The sequence below is a fragment of the Heliconius melpomene genome, chromosome 11, assembly GCF_056956725.1.
Source record: "Heliconius melpomene rosina isolate 202511_hmr_F chromosome 11, ASM5695672v1, whole genome shotgun sequence".
NCBI lineage: Eukaryota > Metazoa > Arthropoda > Insecta > Lepidoptera > Nymphalidae > Heliconius > Heliconius melpomene.
This window is the reverse complement of record NC_140399.1, coordinates 11,610,221-11,636,786: the sequence shown is the minus strand read 5'-3', so window position 1 is coordinate 11,636,786 and position 26,566 is coordinate 11,610,221. Positions and strand designations below refer to the sequence as shown.

At 33.4% G+C, this 26,566-nt stretch overlaps 1 protein-coding gene across 3 annotated transcripts in view; it reads right to left on the bottom strand.

The window, feature by feature from the left end:
- The window catches only part of Eip74EF (Ecdysone-induced protein E74), a 166,732-nt gene that overhangs the window by 20,337 nt on the left and 119,829 nt on the right, over window positions 1-26,566 (bottom strand). For all 3 annotated transcript variants that reach the window (XM_085193412.1, XM_085193411.1, XM_085193413.1), the window contains 2 exons: window positions 12,005-12,127; window positions 3,211-3,402 (listed from right to left, as the gene is read on the bottom strand). In XM_085193412.1, coding sequence (XP_085049538.1) covers window positions 3,211-3,402; window positions 12,005-12,127 — 315 coding nt within the window. The remainder of the gene's footprint in view (window positions 1-3,210; window positions 3,403-12,004; window positions 12,128-26,566) is intronic.

Genomic DNA, 26,566 nt, shown 5'->3' with positions numbered 1-26,566 from the left:
ATCTATCCCATAGAAGCGATCCTACAGGATGCATACGTCTAATTAGAATACGGTATACGAGGAATGAGTATCTATCAATTACGTAAATATTTTGCGCAATTAAATCTCACAAGAGAAATGTAAATTCTAAGCGGAATTCATAAAATAGCAAATTATTAAAACATTTTTAAGTGCAAGTAAAAATTGTAATTACACAATTTCCGTTGTTATGCTTTAGTTGACATTTTCGTTTATTACTTTTATTTATAGAAAGTTTTATTCCTAAGATTTATTTCTAAATTAACAAAAAATATACGCTAACGTTAAATTTCATGGTTCACTCACTGAAACACCAGTTAATGACTAATAAAATAATGCCCAGTTATATTTCGTACCTACTATATCCATACGACACTACAGTGCTTTGGACATGGCCGCCCTGAAGTTGGCTATAAATAGTTGCGCAAATTTAATTTTAGGACTTTTTTTTCTCTTGATTACTTTCTTCCTGAGCGAACAATGCGCAAAACTTCAGAAAGCCAAACTTCAGGGCGGTCTCGACTGGTCGTACGTACTGCATACATACGTACGTATGTATGTATTGTAAGGGACGTGACACATTATTGTTACTTTACTTTTCCTGTCCGCTTATCGCGTTTGTGACGAATCTTATCTTTTCCGTCGACGAGCTAATGCCTGCATTCTGTTACATTTTATTTGTTTTTGTGCAATTAATATTATTGATTTTCTATAATAAGCATCTGATAGATAATAAGTGTTTGATGCCTACTCGAGGGAAAGATTTTTTGAGTGCTTTGTCCCGGTAGACAAAACGCGGTGTTGATTTCCGTTACTCAACATCTAATATTTGAACACTAAGTTACTTCTGTCTATCCTAACAATGCGGGATACACAGAGAAATTAAAACAAAAACAACATATTTTTGTGTCGAAAATATACTAAAAAACCGAAAAAAACTTACTATATAATATAACACAATTTCAATATAATCTCAAAACATATTATAATCGAAAGTGTTAGGTAGTTGCGCATGCGCACCACAGCTAGGAGGCGTACGCGGCGCGCATACTCTTACGAGTCCGGACCGACTTTTTGCATCTTTATATTAGGAGCACTAACCTTGCACAATGTCAAATAGCTGACCGATGCATCGCTATGCCAACTGGTTCGCTAGGGGTGCTCCGGCCTAAGTTTGTATCATTTTTTATTATCGTGAATGATTAATTTAATATTTTATGTTGTAATATTGTATTAACTTTACATAATTAATAAGTAATTTGATTGTAATTGGTATTCTGCTATGTCGATTCAGTAAACAAAGGTTCTTTACGAAAACCCGGTGAATGAATGAAGGTGTAGCGAGGGAGGTTTAAATATATTAATTCGCATTAAATAAAAACGGCAACGGGCCGAATGTGGATTGATAGTTATTTTTCTTTATAATTTTATGTATAAATAATGAAGTTTTGCCTACGCTAGTAGGAATCGAAAAAGCTAAAGAAAAATAAATTATTGGCATATATTATGAAAACACATTGTTGACCTAACACTTACAAAATATTATGTTTATAGCACAGCAAACGATCGAAGCGATATACAGAATAGTACTTCCCGTACTTTACTACTTTTGTCAGTGTCATTTAGTTAAGGAAAATCTTGTCGATTTGATTTAAGAAACCTCAAATGTATTTAAATATTTAATTTAACACCAATAGTTTCATTCAAATGTAAAGCTTAAATAAAAAAAATATTTTTAGTTATCCAAATAGCTTAGGTAAAATGTGGCTCTAAGTTAACTGTTTAGATTAAAAAAGTATTTTTTTAGAAGATTTTCTTTTAACTTACTCGCATGTTATAAAATTAATTATACCAAGTCCTACAGATCGTATGCAGTGTGGGTAGAAAGGAATATTTTTGCCGTTCGCCGTCAGGTCGTCGTGTGAGAGCGTTGAATACAAAATCCTGATGCATTTCAAGCTAATTCCGTGTCGCAATTGATCTTCTTGTTTATAAAAACTTATCACACGTGTTTTTCTTGTGCAAATTGTTACGAATGCAACGTAAATTACTGACTGAGTGTTCAAGTAATTTGGGTATTTAATAGTGTGGGTAAAGCCAACTGGCTGGCGGCCAGGGTGGATACCTCCGGAAATCCGAATAGGAATTAAACTTTCTTTTTCTACATTTTTTTCTATAGTTTATCTATTTATAAATTAAGTCAAAAGATAGATAAAAATAGTGATTATTATTATGATCTCCACATTATTTTTACAAACTTATAAACTTCAGTCTGGACAGCGATATTATAAAACATTTTTAGGCCAAGTCCATTACAAAAAATTAGGGTTAGAAATGTATTCGTTCCCAAATTCCCTGCGCTCGGTAAGGTGACCTTCCGGGTGGGGCGTTCACCGTCGGTCACCTTCCCGCCCAAACAATGCTATTGTTTCTCCATCTTTAATTTTGTTCTGTTATTTTTCGCTCATGTTAAAGTGTTTGTTAATATTATGAAAATTCTTTAATTTTAGCTTCAAATATTATTATATGCAATAAAATATAATTATACTATATGCAAGAGGAAAAATAATAGTTTCTTATTTTTGGACGAATTGTAAAATTGTTGAAATAAAAATTATAAGAACAAATTTAAAGATAAAAAATTTGGCCTAAAGCCGCGATGAATAGAATATCCAACACAGAAAGATTTTTTTTCATAAGAATAAGTAGTTTATAAGATTATATATAGTTTCTAAGATTATTAGAGCGTTCAACCAAACAAATTCTTCAGCTTTATAATATTCGTATATCGTATAAATACTGTTTCACCAAAACACGTGTCGTCACTTTTTACATATCTTATGAGAGCAGTATCAGTGTCGTCACGGATCTAAGTTGGGAAGTCCAATACATTTAATATTCCCATCACTACTAACACGATCTAGCTGTATCCTGAGTTAAGATAGAGGTATCTGATTATTTTATTTTGAATTTATAATATTTAAAGTAAATCAATTTATATCAATTGAAAAATAATAATTTATTTTTATAAACCTATCGTATTTTCTATTTTTTTGTTCGTCATTCCAACAAAAAAAATCCTTATATTAAAACATTCTTATTTCTATCTGCTATCTAATCAAAAAGGCTTATTTTTATAGTTATTTGCAGTGAAATTACTATTTGTAAAAAAATAAAGCTCATTAAACTTACCGGGTGGCCTGGGATGAGCGTGATGCTGTAGCGACGCGATCTGATGCTGCGGGTAGAAGGGCAGAAATGGTGTGTGGAAGGGCGCGGGCGGCGGTTGAAGCCTCGCCTTCAACTCTTCGGCGGAGCCAGCTCCTGATGATGAAGATTCTACATCTGACACGCCGCTGTCTGCTGGTGACGGTGGGAGAGACCCTGAAAAAGAACAAAGCAAGTTATTAATCTTGCATTTTTTTTTTATGAAGAACGCAGTGTTTAGTTAGCATTAAGTTATGACACAATTATTGTATGTCCAATAACAATACCGATCTTTTTTTAATTATGATAATAATAAAGATAGTATGTCTAATAATAATACTAATTCTTACTTAATAAAATAATCTCAAGGTACTTTTGATGTTTTGTGAATAATAGATAAGATAAAAGTTGTGAAAAAGAAATTTATCAATGAATTTTAAATGGTCTTGTTGTTTTTAGGAAACTGTCAAATTCGAATAAGTCTGTCTATCTGTAGACTATGTTCTAGTCTATAACTTAAATAAAATGTTGTACCTATACTTAAATAAAAAGTTTCAACCATTATTCAAGCGTTTCTTATAATAATTGCTTATAAATATACCATACTAACTGACAATGGATATATTTCGCGGTAAAGTTGACCACGAGTTAGGTAAAATTCCGGCACAATTGTGTCAATCGCAGCCTAATAATAAGAGATGTCCTCACACAAATAGAACCAGGACAGTTTGTTTATAAGTGAAATTATAAATAGGAATGACCGAGAATTAGTCAAGTATCTTGCGCTCGAACGCTTAAACAATGAATTGTATTTTTTATTGTAACTGGAAAAATGTATTATTTAAGATTACATCATTTTCATTGTTTGTTAAAATAAACTCACATATATTTCACTTTTTATTTTATGATACATTTTTGAGCGTGTTACTTTATAACGTGAAATTCTTTAGACATTTATTTAGACGTCCCCAGATTTTTTAGTACTATCAGCAGGTATCTATCGCTGAACCGTTAAATGGCTGATTTGAATAAAAAGCGTATAAATCACAGAGACAGCATCCTTTGTCGCATCTAACGGTCATCTTGCATAATTCGCGTGCAACCCGCCGCTAATCCCGGGGTCTTTGCGACCAACGGCCGGGGACCAACAATGCTGCCGTTAGAAATGCTGAAATGCACTTTGCATTCAACCTGTTTATCTGTGGGAATGTCCAGATAACTATTATAATGTCAAAAAGTACGTCTTTAATTTATAATTATGCAGAAATTTGTCTTGGGGTCGCGTTGGGTCGAAGGGTTGCATTTTTGCATCACAAATAGAATGCGTCATTTTGGTATGTTATGCTTGCATAATTAGTAATTTATAAGTATACTAGCTTTGGCTTATAAATATTCATGTGAGATTCTGTAAATTTTAATTAAATTCGTTTTTTTTATAGATACAGGTACGTGTTCTCATTGCAATTTATATCAGTGGTTACACGGTAGTACAACGTCCAGATCGTAATTTTGGTCTTAGCGTCGTTTAAACACAATTATGGAAATCAAAAGTTGGCCGAAACTTTCTCATGTCAAGGCCCCCGTAATAAAAAAGTTTGACGTATAACGGTTGTAAGGTATTTAAATAATATAATCGTACGACTAGGAGTTAAGAAAGAAAGGTTTTTTATTCATACGTTTCCTCGTCCATTGAAACTATGACTGGTATGGAGAGCAGTGACCATTTGACCGGTGCGAGCGTGAACGCGCTGTCCACACCCCTTTGTGGCCATTGTCAACCCTTCAGCCGGACAATGCTTGTGGGAACCGGGAAGCTAGTGACCATTTAAATCGAGAATGGAATAGTGTTACTGCATAATCGCCACCGAATAGAACAAGCTTCATCAACAATAACACGACTTTTTTTCTTATTTTATTCTACAATAAATTTAAAGATTTATAATAGCAACGCTACACGTGAGATACCTACGCGATTCGTGCTGCGACTCCGGTCATGTCTTGTGAATGCAAATGTCTTTAAAATTATAACATTGAGTTTATAAGGATATTATTTATTTTTCATGAGTAATAAGCGATGCAGCTGCGCGTGTGTTTGTTCACCTCTAGATACTAAGACGTTTAAAGGGCATTCAAAATTAAGGGCATATAAAATACGCATTTTATACAATATTTTCATTACTTTTTTTTATATTTTTGGAAAAAAAATATATCTGCGTTAATGAAAAAAAAATTGTAACAGGTTTCGACCTCGAAGCGTATAGACAGTATTAATAGTAATTTGAATGTCGCAATGTTATAAGAAACTCGTCGTTTCTAATCGACTTCAAGTTCAGTTGTCACACAAGCGTTTGACCAACGGCCAGGAACACGGAATTGGGGTATTGTGTAACCCTTTCATCTCACGTATCAAAATAATAATAAATTAAGTATAAATAATGATCGCTGCACCCTCGGGCTCGGAGCTGCCTGCCGGCCTACCGGCCTACCGGTTGGAGCGGAATGCGGTCCCATTAGTAAAATATCACAATACAGGACAAAAGTACTCCACCCTTTTTTAATCGGGCAATCTTTATAGAGTGACCGCTGTCCATCGCCTTTGTGCCAAAAGCGGCGTTAGACCATAATCCAAGCGAATTGTGCCTTAGATTTTTTTGCATATGAATAATCGTGCGGTGAATCGAGTACATAAGCTTCTATATAATATCTTGTTTACGTACACGTGGAGAAAACTCGCTTCGTGTCATATACAGTTTATAAGATATGTTGAAATATAATAGACCGTAAATTTATGTAATATATCTTTATTATGTACTTGTTATACGATTGTTTTGTGTTCTTTTTAATTAATTTTATTTTGATGAGGTTATTTAGCTGTCACTCGGCGAGTGAGTGACACTTTTACATAATCTGTTGTTAATATTTATTCAGTTATTGTCTATGGTGTATAGTTAGTCATCATTAAACAGTAGAATAATACAAGAGAGTTAGTTATTGATGTGTATTTGCAGTTTCAATAACAGATATTTCTTATTTTATAAATGTTGCAACATTCAGAAATTTATTAAGAATGGGCATTTTACAAGGTCTTGGCTTCCGTTACTTCGCTATTTACTAATTTCATAATAAAAAAGAAAGATGTATTGCAATAGGAATACCTTCTTTATAATGAAATTAATTTATTGTTTATTGTTAACAACTGTTTTCCTCGTACTATTGTGGCAGAGACACCAACTATACTTACTAAATTATATGTCGATATGGGAATTCCCGTCTTTGCTATTTCTATTGCGCATCACATATGTAAAATATGCTTTTGCATAATTTTTTCCTAACAAATTACCACACAGCTTAGAAGTTAACTGACTATATGATATACGAATGTTGAATGTGCTATAAAATTATGACTAAAGTTCTAAGGTTTTTTCCCTACGTATTACGTCTTGTAACCCTTTCCGCGTCGCCTTTTGTTAGTTATCTCCTTTAAGATGCTAATTCGCTAAGACCCTGTACAATTTAGACGTGCTATTGCCCGTTGGTCAGTTGTATATTTGTATACTATTTACATAATCGTAAGGGTTAGAATTTTCTTTATACGTGTGAACGTGTAATTAAGACGATGCCAATATATAAGCTAATTTTGTATTTGACATCGTACATCTGGAATATAAGTGCGATTCAATTATTCATGTAGGTACATGTAGTTTGGAGCACTAATCATTGAGTTCTCGTATCGAAATATCAATTGTTCGTCCTCTTTCATAACTAACAAAGAGTTACGTTTGTGCACCCACGCGTGATATTCTAATTCTAAAGTGTCAACGGAAACCAATTCAAAAGGAAAAGAGATAAAGATACAGCTTGAATCAGTTTGAACGAGATAAATGACAGATTACACTGTGATGGTGTGCAACGCAAGGTGTTTAACCCATTTTTGCACAAAATAGATGTTTTTAGACGCAATGTGTGCAAGCATCTGCGTGATTGTTTGGTTAGGACGGACCCGGCGCGGCATTGTACGGGTTACGTTTGTAACGCCGACGGTTTTTGGGTTAATGGGAATTTTGCGGAGATTACTCAAATATGTAGATATCACCTTACCGAAGAATTTGTAACCTATATTCTTAAATTTAGTTTATCTTAACGCATCACGCACATTTTGGGGGACACTTTTTTCTGTCCAAATAGACACATTGACTGTTGAGTGGCAAAATCCAATGTGTTTTGTCTAACTACACAAGGCAGGCGAAAATGAAATATTTTTCATGATATAATATATCATATTTTTGTTTATGAAAGTATAGGACCCATTCTTATTGTATGCTCGTACAACTACGCAAGCACAGCATCAAGTAAAATTATTTCAATATTACAAAACCTTTACATAAATTTTCATTTGCAACGTTTATTTCATTTACAATAATAATTATTTTTGTGCCAAAATAAATAAATGACGTAACGCATCAAACCATAATATATCAAAAGCTGTCGGACACGAACAATAGAAAATAACCCTTCGAATAAAACTCATAATAATAATAAAAGTTTCTGATACATTGTGCAAATTAATACACCCACATCGAATGATATTGAGAATTGTTAGAAATTATTTTTTGCATCCACTGCGGACCATCTGGACAAGCTGACATTGAAGGGTTAGGAGAGTGAAAGGTTTATTGATAGATATACGTATTACGTATTGCTATTGACCTGTTCGATAAATATGTAGTTTGTAGCATGTGACGACGAAGGTCGATTTTGATAGACGCGACAGTTGCGGGTTCAATTTTCACTTGGGGGAGTGAATTATTTATTTTCAGCTACTCGCTCTGGTAATATAAAGCGCGACAGTAAGTCCCACTCAACTCACGATGTTTTAAAAATTACGCGGAAAAAGGGTTTTGAAAGTTCTGCGAGAAAACACTTAAAGGTACAGACAATAAAAATATTACATACTTTCTAACAAAATAATATAATATTACTTATAAAATAAACAATACGCCGAAACGTTAGAAATTGATAAAAGTAAGTTAACCCGCCGATTCCCAAACGAGTTAATAAGCGTGTTTAAGTAATAAAACCGTCTAGCGTACTGTGTGTGTGTGTGCGACTGTGTCTACGCGTGAATGGCGCGCCGGTGTGCGTGGAGAGGCAGGGGAGACACGGGAGGCAGGGGAGGCACGGGAGGCAGAGGAGGCACGGTCGTGACATTGGGATCAGCTGGTATCGATTCGTCCGCACTTCCTCTTTGTTCCTTATGAATTTTTCATGGCTTACCCCCTCAGTGTTTTGACGGCATCTTTCACTTTCAGGCGTGGTATATAATTTGTGATAGTATAAATTTGACGCCGTCTTGATGTACTATAACGTCTGTCTGTGTACGTGACGGTTGAAGATTCGATTCCTTTTGGGAATAAAGTTTATGTTTAAAAAAATATTATTAAGGAAAGGAACTTAGAGTACCTAAAGATACTCCCTCCGTCCGATACATTCCGTGTTGAGTAGAGGAGCTAATCGCCGCGCTCTGCCTACATATAGTATACATATCACTTATATATAGGGTAGTTGATAAAATATACATAAATTCCAAAATTCAGTAAACAATCCATCATTTACCTAAGTCTCAAAGAATAACACTTCATAGCGGCTTAGGTAGATACGTCTATTTACTTAGTAAGCCTATATATTTGGGATACATAAATTTATATACATATTTGGTAGGTAGACTATACAACCCTCTTCAGAGGCCAAAAATGTCAGATTTAGGTTGAAGGGAGGCGAGACTGAGAAGACAGACATTACTAATAGAATATTTAATTCATTATTATTATTGTGTATCATTTTTATAAGGATAGTAGGTTCGATTACCTTGATATAGATTAAATGTTTAAAATTTGATATTTATAAAATTTTACATTGCTCAGTCAAGTAAGTTAGATAAAGTACAGCGTTAGGTTCCGCTTAAGATATGTAAGTGGAGTGATGTTTGCTCTTTGCTTACGACGCAAGTACAGAAGTATATGTACAATTACGATTTCGTAGGAATTCTACTAAACGTACGAAACTGATACTACACTTCCTTGGCAAATTTCCGAGCTTAACGCCGCCTTATGAATGTCAGTCACTCAGCAAAGAAAGAATTTTATTCGTATAAATAAATAGTGTTATTTAGATTCGTCAGAACAATTCAGATTTAAAAACTATATCAGTGGTGGGCTGGTGGCTAATAATTCTGGGAATGTAACCGGATGGTGGATGGTTCGATTTAATCATCCTTTATAAAGATTTTGACGTTTACTGCGAATATAGGATATACTTTTGCAATGTCAGTAACGACCGTTATTTAACGTAGGACGTAATGAATTATTTAACTACATATAATTGATAAATTATTTAAAGAATGAAATTTAAACGAAAATAATTCGAACGAAGTTACAAAATTATGAATCCTCTCAAAATTGCATCAAAATCGACTTAGTCCTTACTAATATTTCTTTTAGTTTCACGCAATAATCTACATGTAGTAAGGTAGGTAGGTAAGGAGGACCTCATGTTAAGTTCCCCATTTTCTGCTCAATTTAAGGGGTATTGGCGCCACATTGGTTACCACATTGTAGAAATAAAAGTAATATATATAATTATCTTCTACAAAAATATCTAACATATTTCGAACCAAAAGAAATATAGGTATAAATTTTAAAACACCTAGTCGTCTACTGAATTTCTTAACATGAAATAAGTAATCTTCAAGCGATTTAGTCACAGGAAATTGCGTTCGCTACTTTACAACTACCTCTTATATTAGACGAGCATATAACTTATTTAGTACACGGGCTTTATCAAAATTCAAATATGAAACGCGTTAAAATATGATAAAATTTATTTTTAATACTAATAGATCATTGTCTTACTTTTTTAGCTTCACACTGTATTGCATATACAGCAGCATAGCCAGAGGGAATCTAGTGTAAGGACACTCCGTTCTCTTAGTTTAACTTGTAATTTTATCAGTTAAGTATAGATTCTAAACGTACACACATATACATTTATCTAATATTTATAAAAATGATTCCATTGACGTGGAAGTCGATCCCGACCTCTTCGTAATATCCCGCTACAGTACCTAAAGTAATTTCCGTTGCCGTTCTCGTATCTCCACGAAATATATATATTTATATAATTGCTCCTAAACGTACCATTGTAATATTAGAAGTAATATAAAGTTAGGTCCAAATTGTCTTTATTATACTTTGTTTTTAGTCTTAATAAAATATCTAGGTTATGTAAAGATTACAGAATTTTTATATAAACAGATTCGTTGATATACTAATCAATTCTTTATTTTATTCTTATTGCGATTGACTGGCGGAGCTTAAAACTGCACTTGCATTGCTACTTGACGGGCCACACATGTTTAGTAAAAACGAATCATCGCCCGCCTTTATATCTACGTGGACTTTAAGCCATAAGTGGAAAATCTATTTTTTTTTTTAATTTCGACATATCCTCTCTAAGCTCTCCTACACCCCCCTACCTACTTACAAGCCTCTAGTGCTGTGTCTGTTAATAACTCAATAACAGAATAGTTTTATATGCGTATATATCTTCCAACTATCGTCCTGCAGCTTCATAAAATTTATATATATATACGTAATATATAAATGAATATATGTATTATTATTATATGTATAAAATAAAAATATGTATAACAATATAAATAGAAAAACAAGGGTCTATCATGTCTGCTAACGTCAGGTCGTTAGTGAGGATGGCCGGGGGCACTATATAGGGACAAAGGGTGCTTCTAGAAACTTCAGGCTGACCCGAATCAAAGGCATCTAGATGTAAGCTAATCTTATAATTTATTTATTGAAGCTTCTACGAATATTTTATAAATTAAATTTAGTAGTGGCACAAGCGTGACGGGTGTGGGTGCGATTCCTGCTCGATGGGATGAATTGTTATTTAATATTTTCATTTTGTCGCTCTGGTAACAGGTCAAGGCGCGGCGTTGAGTTTCGTTACTAAGCACGGAGCACCCCTTGAAAATTCGGAGGGATATAGTGGAGAACAGTGTCTTTACACTAGGTTCTATTCGTGTAAACCACATTAAAATCTGTTTTGCAATTTGGAAGCGACTTTGTTTTATACTATACAAAGAATATAGACATATATCTTATATAAAAGTATTTGAAAACAATCAATTGGTGACAATTTCATCTAAAATTTAAATATTCCTACCGTTAAGAACAGAAAACCACAAATATTGCAAAAGTTTCACAGTAAAACTAATGAGACATGTTCGTGAGAAAATGTGCTAGCTTGTCTTATTTATAACATTATGTAATATATACAGTACTTATACATCTTTTTTTTGTTCTAATAACAAGGAACAAGGTAAAGTAAGTTAGCGTTTTAAAGCTTCAAACGTCTTTGTTGGGGCGAAATGTTTTGCAATAGCCCTCTCACACTTATTGTGCTAAAAACTTAACCACAATAAGTTCGACTATCATTCAAAAAAATTAGGCGATCAATATTAAAAAAATTCAAGTACAATCCTTGTTAATTATGTTTTTTGCTTCTGAGAACGACAAACGAACTTCTACGAGACTTCGTTCCCATTGAAACTCTTCCCCCCAACCCATCATCATCCTCAACTTTCCACAGAAATCTTAGGGCTTTGCATGCTAGAACCGAGTGGGGATCGCTTGAGTCACGATGACCTCTTAAAAAAAAAATAAAAAAAAATAGAAAGAAAGGCATAGAGTCAACAGTAAGTTACCTGTATTGGGTGCTGTGTACAAGTGGTGCCGGGGCGCCGGCGAGGGCGCTAGCAGCCCGTGGAGGAGCGCTCTGCCTAGAGATCCTCGAGCGCCCAGCGACAGCGTTGTTGGCTCTCCGTCCACTGTAACAAGATACATTAAATATATTAGCCTCTATGCTTTAGAAAAAAGAAGAGAAAAGCTTCTACATCAGAATGAAACATACGCTACAATTTATGTAAACATCTCGTATAATTTGCCTTTAAAACACCAGTAAGTTTAAGCAGACGAAGCCGCGTGTCGGCCGGTATTTTATAAAAGGAAAAAATCAAACAAATAAAACAAAATCAACTTGCACTACTACTTGCATGGATAACAATATTGTAAACAATCGAAGTCTAAACAAAATCATATGAATTATCAATATTTTCGTTATGTATTAAATATTAATTAAGGTGACGACGCTATCAACTTCGATAAGTAAAGACGAAAACATCTACATGTCAAAGTTATCTACGCTGATTACAATACAATACAATACAATATACTTTATTGCACATAAAAAATTTACAAAAATTATATACAAAATTAATAGAAAAAACATGTACAATAAGGCGGCCTTATCGCTTAAAGCGATCTCTTCCAGGCAACCTTCGGTCGTTGGAGTTGTATAAAAAAGATGGTGGGTGGTGCATTAAATTGCAGGAGATTATTTAATAGTAGAAATAAAAATAAAATACATAGACATACATATATATATACATATATATACATATATATATATATACTACGAATAAATATTTATATAAATAAATATAATAATAAACAATAAATAACATATATATATATATATATATACGTATAAATCATAGATATAATATTTATACATTTCTAAAAAGTATTTTGAAAATTACAAATAAAAAGTAAAACAAAGGCTAAATTAAATATTCATATAGTGGTTTTTAAGTGAAGTTTTAAATTTTTGTAAGCTTTTGGCATGTCTGATCTCAATTGGTAAGGAATTCCATAGTCGGACAGCTTTAATAGTGAAGGAGTTAGTCAGAAAAGAAGAAGAGTGAGGAGGAATTTCAAGTAATAGATTATTCTGGGAACGTAGGGAAAGTGAGTGAACATCATGTAGAAACCTGAATTGTTTCTTCAGATATGGAGGAGTAGAAGGATTAAACAGCACGCAATGGAGAAGATGAAGTATATGAGTATTCCTGCGAAGGCGGATAGGGAGCCACTTGAGCTTATCACGAAATTCAGAAATATGATCATATTTACGTATACCAAATATGAACCTAATGCAAAGGTTTTGAAGTCGCTCAAGTTTATTCAGTTGATTATTTGTAGTAAGCGATTTTATAATGTTAAATGATCATTTTTTGCTGTTTTACAAATATTACATAATACAGTGCTAATTTGAGGCCATTGCGGCGTTATTGAACGGTTTATAACTATGGGGTTGATGTCAACCTCATTAAGTTTTTATTTAATTGTTAAGGCGCGACGTTTTGTTCCACCACTGTATATGTGATGTTTCCAATTAGGGCGGAAAGTGGTTTTTTTTCTCTTAGCTTAGCTTAGCCAATAACATATTTATAAATTTAGGTAAAAATTTTGCTAAATCTTAATTATTTTTGTGGTTTTCAGAGTTAGCGCGGTTCATCCAGGTACGAACTTGCAAATACAACCCTAGGGAGAGTAAAGTAATAGGACTCTATATTATTTCTATTCCACAGAATTTGTTTAACAGAAATTACTTTTGAACAACAAACTTTTGTTGGAATCATTGTTTTGGCATATTTTGGTTGTTTAATATAACTTGTGCTGAACAAAGTGGCAATAGAGGTTTTTATTTGATCTAAAGCAACATTATATTAATTAGCTAACATATATTTATAACTATTCATATTGATATAAAATATAATGAAATTCAAAAGAACAGTTTCACACGTAAGAGGTTCCAACATGTAAATCCTCAAATTGATCGTCAATAATATAAAATATTCGTTTTAACGTTCGATATATATTATCTGGGGGCAGACGTTTCCGCGACCTTGTATCCCCTGCCACCTGTTGTTCCCCCACAACCCCCCGGAGCCCCCCCCCTGCGCATGTTTGCGCAGAGAGAGAAGCAAACTCTCCCTTTCCTAGGTCGAAGTGTCTAGACGGATGAACTCTTTACGGCAACACGTCTGTCTGATGCAAATCGGAACATGCAATGCATTTCTACATTACTTTTGTACATTTTTTATTCTTTTATTTGGTTCTCATAATATTAATTTATAAGTAAAAAAATAGATTTATATATATTTTTGTAGGTAACAGAACAATTTTTCCACAAGTGTCATAACAACAACTTATTTTTCCCGTTACATTTCACGTTGCGTATATTATTTTTCACGTTTGTGCTTCCTCCACCGAGCCGTTAAGGTGTTTCCGAGATCTTTATGAATAATTTCCCGCAGTAAAACCTTTATCGGGCGATAAAGTGACTGCTCCGGCTCGAACGTTTTATTTCGACTCTTTTTGTTAGAAAACTTTGCACCTAAATTGTTGAAAGGTGAAAATTCGGAAAGTGTTCTGAATATTTAGGCCTTCTGTTACTTGACAGGCATTTAAGGGACGATGTTTGTGGCTAAAGGCTTTTCGTGGTATCTGTCTACCTTTGCCTTGTGTAGTTTCTATCGTAAATGTCGATATAACGGTCTTTTATTAGACATAATTTTAGTTGGACAGTTTGTTGTTTTTTTAGAAGAAAAATGTATCTAATAAGAAATGCAAGAGATGACTTCGAGATTAGTTGAGTACTGAGAGCAGAAAGCTGTTGCGGATACTGCATTATTCAAACGGGTCGATGGACTCGGTACAGAATTATTCCATCCAGCTTGCACTTACTGAAAATTGACTACTTAAATAGTACATTTTCTTTGTGTCAATTTTCCTTAAGTGGTTAGAAGTAGAACTGTTTTGGTATTAGCATTTTCGAGTGATATTAAAGAATAAAATGAATAATAAAAGCGAATATTTTGTAATAGTTGTTTACTTTTCCCCATGTAGGAGAGTAGCAAGAGAATTCCTAGTTTGAAGACATTAACTTTTCACCCGTTACTCCAAATGTAACGTGTGTCACATTTGGAGTATGTGACGGAACTAAACGCCGAGTTTTAGCTTGCTTAGCGAAGTTCTATATAATGAAGCTAATATCTAGATATTTACAAATAATATATTATTAATTCTTAAGCATGTATACGGCGTGGTAGGCTCGTGTCAATCGATACGCAATTCAGGGCATCCGTTTCAGGCTAGACTTCCGCCTCTGTAGGCGGCCTTTGACAAAACTGGGTAGGATACGTACGACGTAATCAATAACGCTATATAGAGAAGGATGGTTATAGGTTGTTACGTGAAATAGAAATATTTGCTTACATTTGAATATAAGTCAGGAATTATCTAGCTTAAAAAATATTTGTGTTAAATACAGGTGTTTTCCTGACCTAATTAGAGAATATGTGACGTAAGATGTCGGTATTAACTGCAATGCTTTTGCCTACTCCACGTTAAATAGAGAAAAGCAAGAAGAAGACGTTCAGCTGCTACCAATATAATTCATGAAGTTATTCTTAAAAATCATTTTATTAAAACAAATTTCAACTCCACCCATCCAAGAACATCTTTACTAAAGTCCACACAATATTTCGAACGTACCAACTTGGAAGGTACACATAGTATATTAATGCTTTACCTAACGGAGTTTGCAGATATCAAACTAAATTAAACATAACCGCGAGCTTCAAAGGCACTAGCTACCTAGACTTGTAATCAGACCGCCCCCTACTTTTACTTTCCCTCTGAAATATTAACTAACTTGCATAAGGTAGAGTCCTCCGGGGGTTCCCTCATCCCTCTTAAGGTGCTAGGTGAATGCACTAGGGGGTTACCCCCCTTGTAATACTGTATATTATTTTAGCTGGTAAAACGCTAGCGTGTTTTATGCAGTTCAATGTACGAGTACGTTTCGCTTTTATTTAGGTTTGGAATTTTATTGCTAAAAGGAAAATATAAAACAACAAAACGTCTGGCTTTATCTGATGTTTCAATTGTTGGTTTTTCTTTTATATATATTGTTTATTCTAATATTATTCTAGAAGTAAATATTTATATAGCAGAGAATTTTTAGCTAGAATACATCCATATTTCAACTCCTTTTCAAAATTTGGTAATTGTCTTTGCTCTTAAATTTAATTAAAAACAAAATACTAAGAAAATACAAATTTAATATTATGAAGGCACAAGCAACTTCTGTCTCAGGTTAACTAAGGCTATTTACTGTAAATTTCTGAAAATTTTAATATTTCAGTTTTGAAGTCGAAAATTTTCCAAGCCAAAAAGTCTTTCGAGTCAACCACTTCGAAATTGAACACAAAGACTTGTCACTTACATACTTACTGATAAAAAGGAAATAATTAAGACGAGGATTAATGCTTCGTAAATATCCAACCAAATGTGAACATTTGAGATTTTTACGATACCGGTGCGGTACTAAATTAGTGAGAAAACAAAAAGTACCTAATATTTATTATTCGGCTTATCACGACGCCCACGCGGGCCTCAGTGTCATCGAATGATGTATTTAAATACTCAGAAATACTTTTAGTCTTTATAGATATTGTTTACCTAGTCGATAAAAAAAGGCCGAGTTTAATTTCGACAGTAATCAGTCAGTGGAATATGAGCTGCAGAGTGAATAAACACTATTCTCTCCAAGTACCGTAAGTAACATTACTTCCCATCATAGTATAACAACTATAATTAAAGAGAAGATATTTTCTTAATAATATTAGATATTTCGGATATATACGTTCATTCTATGATATACCAAGTTACATTCTCAAGTACATCTGTACTAAAAATCGATGTAATAAAAATATATCAAGATGCCGATTCATATAAAAACAGTATGGTATAAAACAAACTAGTTTTCAATGTGACCCGCGGCCAGGCACGAGGAAGTCACTGATGGTGCGATGGTGTCCGCGCGTCGAGTGACGTCAGGGCTGCCTAAAATATAAACTAATGGCGGGCGTTAATTGAATATGTCGTTATTTTATTTATAACGAAATCTATATTCTATAGTTCATTTGGTAAATTTTGGTCGGGCGAAGCGCGGCGTTGGGTATGTCGATATATAATATCTCGAATTCGGCTGCTTTTGTAGTTATTTATTTTATTATCATATCATATGTTTTATTATGTTTTCTTTTTTTAAAAATAGGAAAAAAAATGCAACTTATCTTGTAGCAGTCTCTTAAAAAAATCAACACTAACAATAGAGTAATTCGCACTTGTAATAATAAACGTAAAGGAAGTACTTGCTTTTTGTTTTTTTAGACGAATTAGCACCTTATGCCGCTCTATTTAAGTTTAAATTAAATCTAATCTGTTTCGGGAAGTCTTACGAGATGGTCTGACGTCAAAGTCTTACATCCGGGAAGCTTCTGCTATTTCAAACAGCGGTCGAGAATAAAAACCAGGTCTTCATATATTTTGTATAGGTCTAGAGCTCTTTATATAATGGTCATCATCATACATCATAATTGTATAGATATTCATATTAAGTATGAATTTACTGAATAATTACTACTTTATTAATTATAATATAATAATAGCGTTTAGTTGCACGTGTAGTTAAAGTATAAGACAGTGGGGATCCCGTTGGTCCGGTCTCAAAGACGCAAATTTGTGTTAATTGTCGATTTAAATACGCTTCTTGAAGGCAACCTCAAAAATTTTAATAAAATTACAATATAAAAGAAACAAATACTAAAGAAAAACAAATTAAATTAAGTAAAATAAAGATTTTAATATATAACTCTTTAATAAAAACTGTTTGGCAAGCGAGTGGTGTCGCGATTGCTAAATCCCCGGTCACCTTATTCCCCTTCTGGTATTGTTTACAGTAAATTAAGACCGACATTTTTAAATTTAAAAATATACAAACATTATATATAATCTGTGAATCCAAATGTGTTTTGCGTAAAAATATACGCACCTGCGTGGCTTATGTCACACAACCACTTTAAAACCATTTGTTTGTAATCTATTAAATTTTATTAATTACCTATAACTAATATGTAATATATAAAAAAAATATACTTTATAAAATTCACATACAGCCGACTAACATTTTAACACATATTTTAAAATAAAAATAGATCTGTGATCAAAGATGGCGTCGGAAAAGCGCGGCCACTTTCCCCCGCGCGGGAAACGAAAGAAAGTCGCGCGAAATGGAAACCGTCGCGATTATGATGATAGCATTTATTTTATTAATAACAGAGCTACCGAGTATTTTCAAAATGTTTATTTTTGTATTTAATAGAAGTAACAAAATAAATTTGTTATAGTTTTCATGATGATAATATTTTTCGTCTATTTTAATATGTCACAGACATTCCAAACTAATTCTAGATAAAAAAGAATTCTTAATTAAAAAAATTACACGTCATACCTACATTTTAAAATATATATATATATATATATATATATATATATATATATATATATATATATATTTAATTGAATTTACAATACTAGCATATATCACAATTTAATTAAACCAATATCCTCTAGGTTTTTAACCTGTGGTTTAGTTAATGAAAATATGTTTATGCAAATACGGTTACGCAACCGAAGTAATGGTGAATCACAAGTGGAAAGGCCGTCAAAACATTGTTTATCCGGCCACTTTGCGTGTACCGAATAACTATTGGACGATGTATGTTACAAAATTATTTGCCAATATAATTAATACGCGCTTGGGGAATCTGTATGACCTACTTTAGAACTAGGTCTGATGCTAGGTCTATGTATATAGTGTATATCTTAGGGTTATAGCTTGAAATTATTGTTATATAAGTGATATACTTCTAAAATTGACTTAATTTAAAAAAGACAACTGTCATTCTGTAGATCCTTTAATATCGAATACAGAATGAATATATATTTTTAATCTATAAACTTTTGCAAACGATTTGACTATTAGTTATAGAATTAACGATTTATATCAATTACAAGTAATATATTACAATTTACAAAATTTCCCTATTTCCCGGTTTCAATAAGATGGAAAGTGTTATAGATATGCATTGAAATAGATCTGGCTGGCTGTCATGCGCGCGCGCAGGAACTAGGTCAGCGGCGAAGGGCGATGTTTGTATGTAGCTATGTACCCAGTGTTGCTATGTCCGGGTGTCCGTTACGCATTTATTATGTACATACAAAATACTTTAAAAATTTCAAACATAATTTATTTAGGTTTTGTTGCCATATTTAATATATTTCTACCTAATTTCGACGTTCCAAGCTCCCCGATACCAGACAATCGAGCATATCCAGACAGATTTCTTAGAAAGCGTTAAAATACAAGCAAAAATTGAAACATAATGAAGCACAAAACAATCTGACGAACATTTCGCAACCCATTGTCTATTAGTCATGTTCCAAAAGCTCAGATTCGTTTGGTTGCATTATTTTTTTCACCTTGGATTTGAACGGCAAGCCTACGTGCAGGTCGCCAGTGCTGCTCACGGCCGTTTAGAACACGTAATATCATACTATAATAATCTTTACTGGGTGTCTATTAGGGGTTATTTTAGTGTGTACATTTTCGTATGTTGTTAACCGTATCGTAAACATGCCTTCAGTTTTTTCTGTCACTGATATAGTTAGGTGGCTTGTCACGATGTAAAAAACATAATATTTACTAAATAAAATAGGTCGTTATTGTTATGTGTCACGTTTATTACTTATTTATAGTATTTAACTAAATAGAGAGCTACTGTAAACCTCTTTTGTTTTTTTGTTTGGTTTTAAGCATATAGAACTAGAAACTTATAAATAAGGCCGTTATGGCTCAGCTCTACAGCGTCTCTTGTTAACGAAATGGTTGTAGTTTCAATTCTCGGTATAGAATAAAAAATAGTTGTCCTACTTTGCTATAAACACGATACAGGTGACTGATAAAAACAAATATTCCTGGCATAAGATATGAATCCACTACCCACGCGTACACTCCTAAGTCTACAACAAGTTCAAAACTACAAAAGAACATTACGTAAATCATATTTTTATTCAGAACCAAATGTTATTTATCATTTATTGCATTCGATAAGCCACCAGATACGTTATCGCGATACGATACTCGTAGGAAAGAAGAATAGGGGCAAGGATATGGCTGAGATACGTACTCGTATGTACATATGTATGTTTGTTTGTTATTATACAACTCGCACTACGTGTGTATTCGGTAGGTCTACACGTGTAATTGTTGCAACACACGGATTTAACTGGATTTAACATAATTTAGGCGGAAAATCTGTGTTATGGGTGAAAAAAAAAGGACATTTGAATGGTTTTTTATTCATTTCCTTCGTACTGGTGGATTAAACGCAGCGTTCAGTTCCGCCATTTAGCACTTTACGGCGAAAAGTAGGTAAAAGTTTGAATTTTAACGCTTCTTTTAGTAGAAACAATATAGGGGTCAGTCATTTTATTCTCCATTTTATTTTAGATCTACACTTCCAATGTTACTGGTCGTGTAGTTCAATATTAAGCAAAGATTTGACCAATAACTAAAATACAAATAAATAACTAATCAAAACAAGCAAAATAACAGTAATAAAAGGAGAAAACCGGAAAATCGTAAATGTGTCATCGAGAACGAACGTCCGCCATGTTCGGTGCAACGCGAAAGTGAGATTTCGCGGTGCATCGGCTCCCTTGACCTGCTTACCGCCCCCCGCGGACATGCTGGATCTGAGCTAGCTGTGCGTAGCTATGCCTATACTACTATACTATGCTATACTATACTAGAGTATACTGTAGTATAACCACTGTACCAGATCACTGCGGCCGCGGCGGTCGGGCGTGTGTGACGTTTGCCTTTATTTATATACTTACTTATATACGAGATAAAATATGAATCATTAATTTTATTGTTTTAATATAATTCAGCAATTAAAATAGTTTTATATGAGGTCTTCAGTATGTTATTGTGAGTTCGATTCCAGTCGAGACAAGGATTTTTATTTAGATTACTTTCAGTTCCCAGGCTAAGTAATACTGGTAATGAAATCTTAACCTGCTGTATGGGAAAAAGCGTGAAGCTATCGTTCCGCGTGAAGTTATCTTTTTAATTTTTTCTGTTTTAGATTTTCTAGGTGGATACACATCGAAACCAGAGTATTGGTAATCGAATCGGTGACGAAATAATAATTAAAAGTAAAAATGACGCTTTATCAAACATATCTCGTTTAATGGCGTTCTCGTTTTAGTGGAGTATTTCAGGGACTCGGGGAGTTACGAAATTGTTAATTATTTTATCATTTTTATACCTTTGTACGAGTATATGAAACTGGAACGTCGCCGTAATACTAGTAGGTATGTTTAGTTCAATAATCAATAAAGCGCGTAACTTTTTGTTAATTATATATTTATTACATAAAGAAAGATCCATCCAGCAGAAAAATCCATTTCATTATTACATAATAAGCCATCTTCCGTAGGCAGAGACTGACTCACATCATTATTGTCGTTACTTTCGCTGTTAAATACCTACATTCTTGAGTAAAATTATGAGTTTTTTATAAGAATTGCATCATTAAATAACTTAAAAACATGTTAATCAAAGTAGGCGTGATGCGTTACAATCGTGCCAGTGCAGACCGCCGGTAACCAGTGCCAGTGCAGCGGATATGTTGACCAATACTAACATTATGCTTATAGCTAGTCGCGATATACAATACATACATACAAAGGGATTGGTTTATTTGTTTGGTTATATATATTTTTTTAATTTCTGCAGGGTAGGAGAGGATATTGGAGAGAATCCAGCGTCAAGACATTTTCTGCTCCATTTTTGAGACATTGCGTGTTAAGTGGCGGTACTTAACGCATATCTAAGGTGGGCTGATTATTAAACGTTTTATTTGTTTGTTTTAACAATAATCTATAAAACCTACTAAGATATGTATATATAAGAGAACATTTTAGGTCAACAACCAAAATACCAAACTTAATGAACGTAGGTGTAAAAGAACCGCGGAACAAAAGTTCGAAAGGATTACCGTCGTGGGCGCCCAAGGCCTAGCGGTGTACGGATAGCTCTTACGTGTATAGGTATAGTACGGGCGGCGCGGATTGCCTACTTAACGTATGACGACATACGGATATTGGCTTAGCGATGGCGAAAATTGAAATATGACGGCAACCTTTATATGAGATTTAGAGCAAAAGAATTTTGTTTAAAGTGATGTTTTCATTCTATATCCCGCTCGTTGCATGGTAGGTAGAGGGAACTAGGGAACCTACTGCTAGGGTACTCCGTTTCCATTAAGGCACTTCCGTTTCCCACTTTCTATAGAATTCTGGTGTGCTGAGTGGCAAAATTAATTCAAAGTTATCAATTTAACATTTGTAGTTACCGTTAGTATTTCGTAATGGGCATCGATGAATCATTCTGTGAGATATTCCATATTGCGAATTTACTCTTTATCTCTTAATAGTATGTAACAAAAAATATCATATTTTATACAGGCTCAGAGCTAATAAAGCGTAAAAGCGTAAATAAAAACGTTAATTAAACCATTTATTATATACATGTGTACCTAGACAATAACAATTATCGTTCAATAAAATTATCTATATACAAGTATTTATGAAGTAATATTAAATAATGCATTTATGTGCACGTGAAAAATTATGAAATAGTTTATTTGTTTTCTAGAATCATTGCATAGTTTGTATATAATATAATAAACTATAATAAATAACCTAAGTTACAACTAAGTCTTGACTTTGGCAAACGATTAAAAACTCGGTTAACGACTTCGTTTCCTGTATCAGTATATGTAATTAGATGTGAGGCAATATCCGGTTTAATGGTATACTTAAATAAATTGATTTTTGTTATGTTGAACGTTTTTTTAATAATGATTTTGATAAATTGCTTAGTTTACTAGGAGTTTAGAGTATCTTTATATTTTGAAGAGTTTTATATCTTATTTGTTATTTACAAATAATATTACTAATTTGTGATATACCTAGGTAGACTATATATCATTATATATAATTATATATAATAATTAATATTCTTCACTTACGTTGGCAACACTCAATTGTTACCAACATTGCCAAATATACGCCAGTACCGGAAACTGTGAAATACCACAACAGTGCGCGCGCGCAACACAAACAAACAAACAGACACTACGCTATATTGTTTCTTCCTTTGTTTCGAAAACAATTATTGTTACACCTCGTGCCTTCCTTCATCTCGTATGCGAGTATTTATGTCCGGTATCTTTACTGTAATAGTGAATTTTAAATACTTTTTATATATATGTCTGTTAATAATAATAATAATAATAATAATATTCTTTATTGTACACCCAAAAATATAACACAAGAAAAGGAATCAAGATAAGAAAGAAATGTACAAGAGGCGGCCTTATCGCTAAAATAGCGATCTCTTCCAGGCAACCTTAAGGCATAGGACGTAAAGTGTAGGAAAGGGTTGGGGGTGTGAATAATAAATTTAATAAAATACATATAAATAATAAAATATATATATATCCATATATAAACATATACAAACATATATACATAAATAGACATACATACATACATACATACATACAAACATACATACATACATACATACATTCATGGTCACATAGTACACATACATATATGTCTGTAATTTAATATGTTTATATATATAATTCTCATGGATGTGTGTTTGTTATCCTATACCTCCTAAATAGTAGCACAGTTTCGAATAAAATTTCGTATGTATTTTCCTATAGAATATATAAGAATTCTAATTATTTTTGATTATACAACGAGGTATTAAGATTTCCCGAATAATGATAAGTGAAGCTTGTTTAAAATACTATTATTAGATTCCGTAAGTTGTTAAATATTTTCTATAGAAGAAAGAAATTGGATGATTCTGAGTATTTACCCGGCTAAGTTCTTGCAAATTTATGAAAATTATGAAAGTGATAACTCAAAGCGATATAAAGTTATGGAAGAAAAAAATATAAATTAAAATTTGTATTTTCTTCTGTTTGCCACATCGAATTAAGATTATGTTTTTTATTTACGCACTACCACCCACGCATTTTCTGTAGTTACGCAAAGTTGATAACAACTATTTATAAATCGAGAACTAGGGTCCATTTCTTTGTTTTTAGAAATATTAGGTGCTTAGTGGCGGAACTAAACTCCGCGCTTGCCAGAAAACTCCTGACTTATTTCAAGTCTATGACAAAATTTAACAACAATACGTCTAACAATCTACTAATAACATTGTAACAATATTAATATAATTATCTAAATATAATTAAAGCAGGAAAACATATGGCCATGTACTCTTACATCCATTCATTCAACCGCAGATACATGTATTGACTAATCTTACCCACCATATATGGATATTAGCGTAAATCCCTAAATAAGTATTACATGAGGCCGAGTCGTGGCGCAGGCAAGCGTGCAACAGTAAAGGCAGTTTGTGGGTTCGATTCCCACCCGGGCTAATGAACGTTTGTGGCACAAGTTGACCGCATCTGACAGTACCGCGGTGGTTTTGGGTTCGACTCCCACTCGTCACAAGAACTCACAATCACAATCAAATATTACTCCACACAATGACAATCTCTTTTTACTGACCACATATTTGCCCAAAAAGTGGATATAATATATGAAATATTATATACAGTATTTTTTAGCTATAACAAAAGGACGCAATCGATTGCTTTTCGTTAGTGCTTTCAAATATCTGGTAACGTTTGACCTCTAAGCCGATGTTTTGTTCAGAATAAGAAATAAGTCTACAAACGTCGTTACCGCAGTTCGGGCACAAAAAATTCGAGTCCTAGATGTTCTAATTTAGACACTTATAGTTCTTAAGGTCGTCCTGCGTAGCTCTGTGAATTGTAATGGAGGCTGCTTCTTAATCATTGGAAGAATATAACTTTAAAAACCCTCGTGACCTATTTAGTAAATAGCTGTAATCGCAATGGTTGCATGGAAGATATTTTTCAGGGAGATCCTGGATTTTAACTTTGAACAGATCTCTTCGTGTAAAGGGCTTTTTTATTTTTCGTGGTAAATATGTTGTTTCTAATGTATATGGGGTGGACACAAGACCATTCTGCGGAGGGCACAGACCTCCTCTTCGATTAATGGTTGTAGATTTTAAAAGTTAAAGGAATTTATGTTGAAACTTGAAACTTCAAACAATGTTCCGACTTCAGGCGGAAAGTGGAGAACACACGATACGCGGGATAGTTGTCCAGCGGGGAGCTCAGACAAATGAGTGAGGACATGAGTATCAAGATGTTTGCAATGTTTTTACAAGTAGCTTAAGTAAACATTTATTTATACTTGTAAATTCAAATTATTCTTCTCTGAATACTGAAATTGCTTTACTGAATTATAACAAAATGTGTGCCATTTTTTATATATCCTTCATACATGCCTAAGGTTAATGTTTCATTTAGATTCCAGCCGCTCGTAGGCTTCTACATTATTTATAAGTACTAACAACTCATAGCGTGTGTGGAGATTCATTTCATATGAGGTCCCAAAGACCTCAAAGCCTTTGGGGCGTATAATTGTATCTTTGAACAGTCGGCCGCAATGAGAATATTCAAATTATCCAGTCTAGAGCTTTTGGCTCGGTTTGCTGTGAAAACAATGGATATTAATGTAAACCTGAATCGGCACGTGTAGAACGCTGTAATCATATCTTTACGTTATGCTACTCATAATAAATGAATGGACCCGTCTGGCTGTAAACGTCAGGCGGTTCTAGGTTCGATTAGTTAGCGACTACGCGAGGACACGATACAAAGTGAAGCCAAACACTTGTAGTATACTAGCAATTTAAATATTTCAATTATTTTAAAAAAAATAAATGATTTGGAATAGGCGATACATCATTTTATTTCATTATTTCTGTGCATTTATAGATATTAGCAAAGTAGAGAAAACCTGGAATTTTACATATATTTTGACTGGCACTATAACCATCTACGCTTATCAGCTATAGATTGTAATTAAATTTTATTGTACAAGCCTTGTAACGTTATCCAAAGGCTAGCTCTAACATTCAAAGAGAGTCGTCCTCAAACATTGCTCTCATCAATTTACATTGTTTGCAGACCGTCTGGCCTAAAACATTTAACGCTGTAATCGCTTTTTGTGAATATTTAGAATTATATTAAATACTGGTCATTTTACAAGAATTATTTAATATTAACCATGAGAATCTGCGCTATGTTTCATTTAAATCTCTTTCATCGTATTGGACAATCTTTTTCAAATTGACTAATAACTGTACCATATTATGTTGCGTTAAGTTCCACCACTCCTTACAATGTCTCAAAACGCGTCTCAAATGTCTCAAAACGTGGTGCCCCCACGCACCAGAGTGTCTTAACACTAAGTTCCCTGCCAATCCGGTTATCGTCTTCGAGAAAAACCGTGTAGCTGAATTATTAATGAAT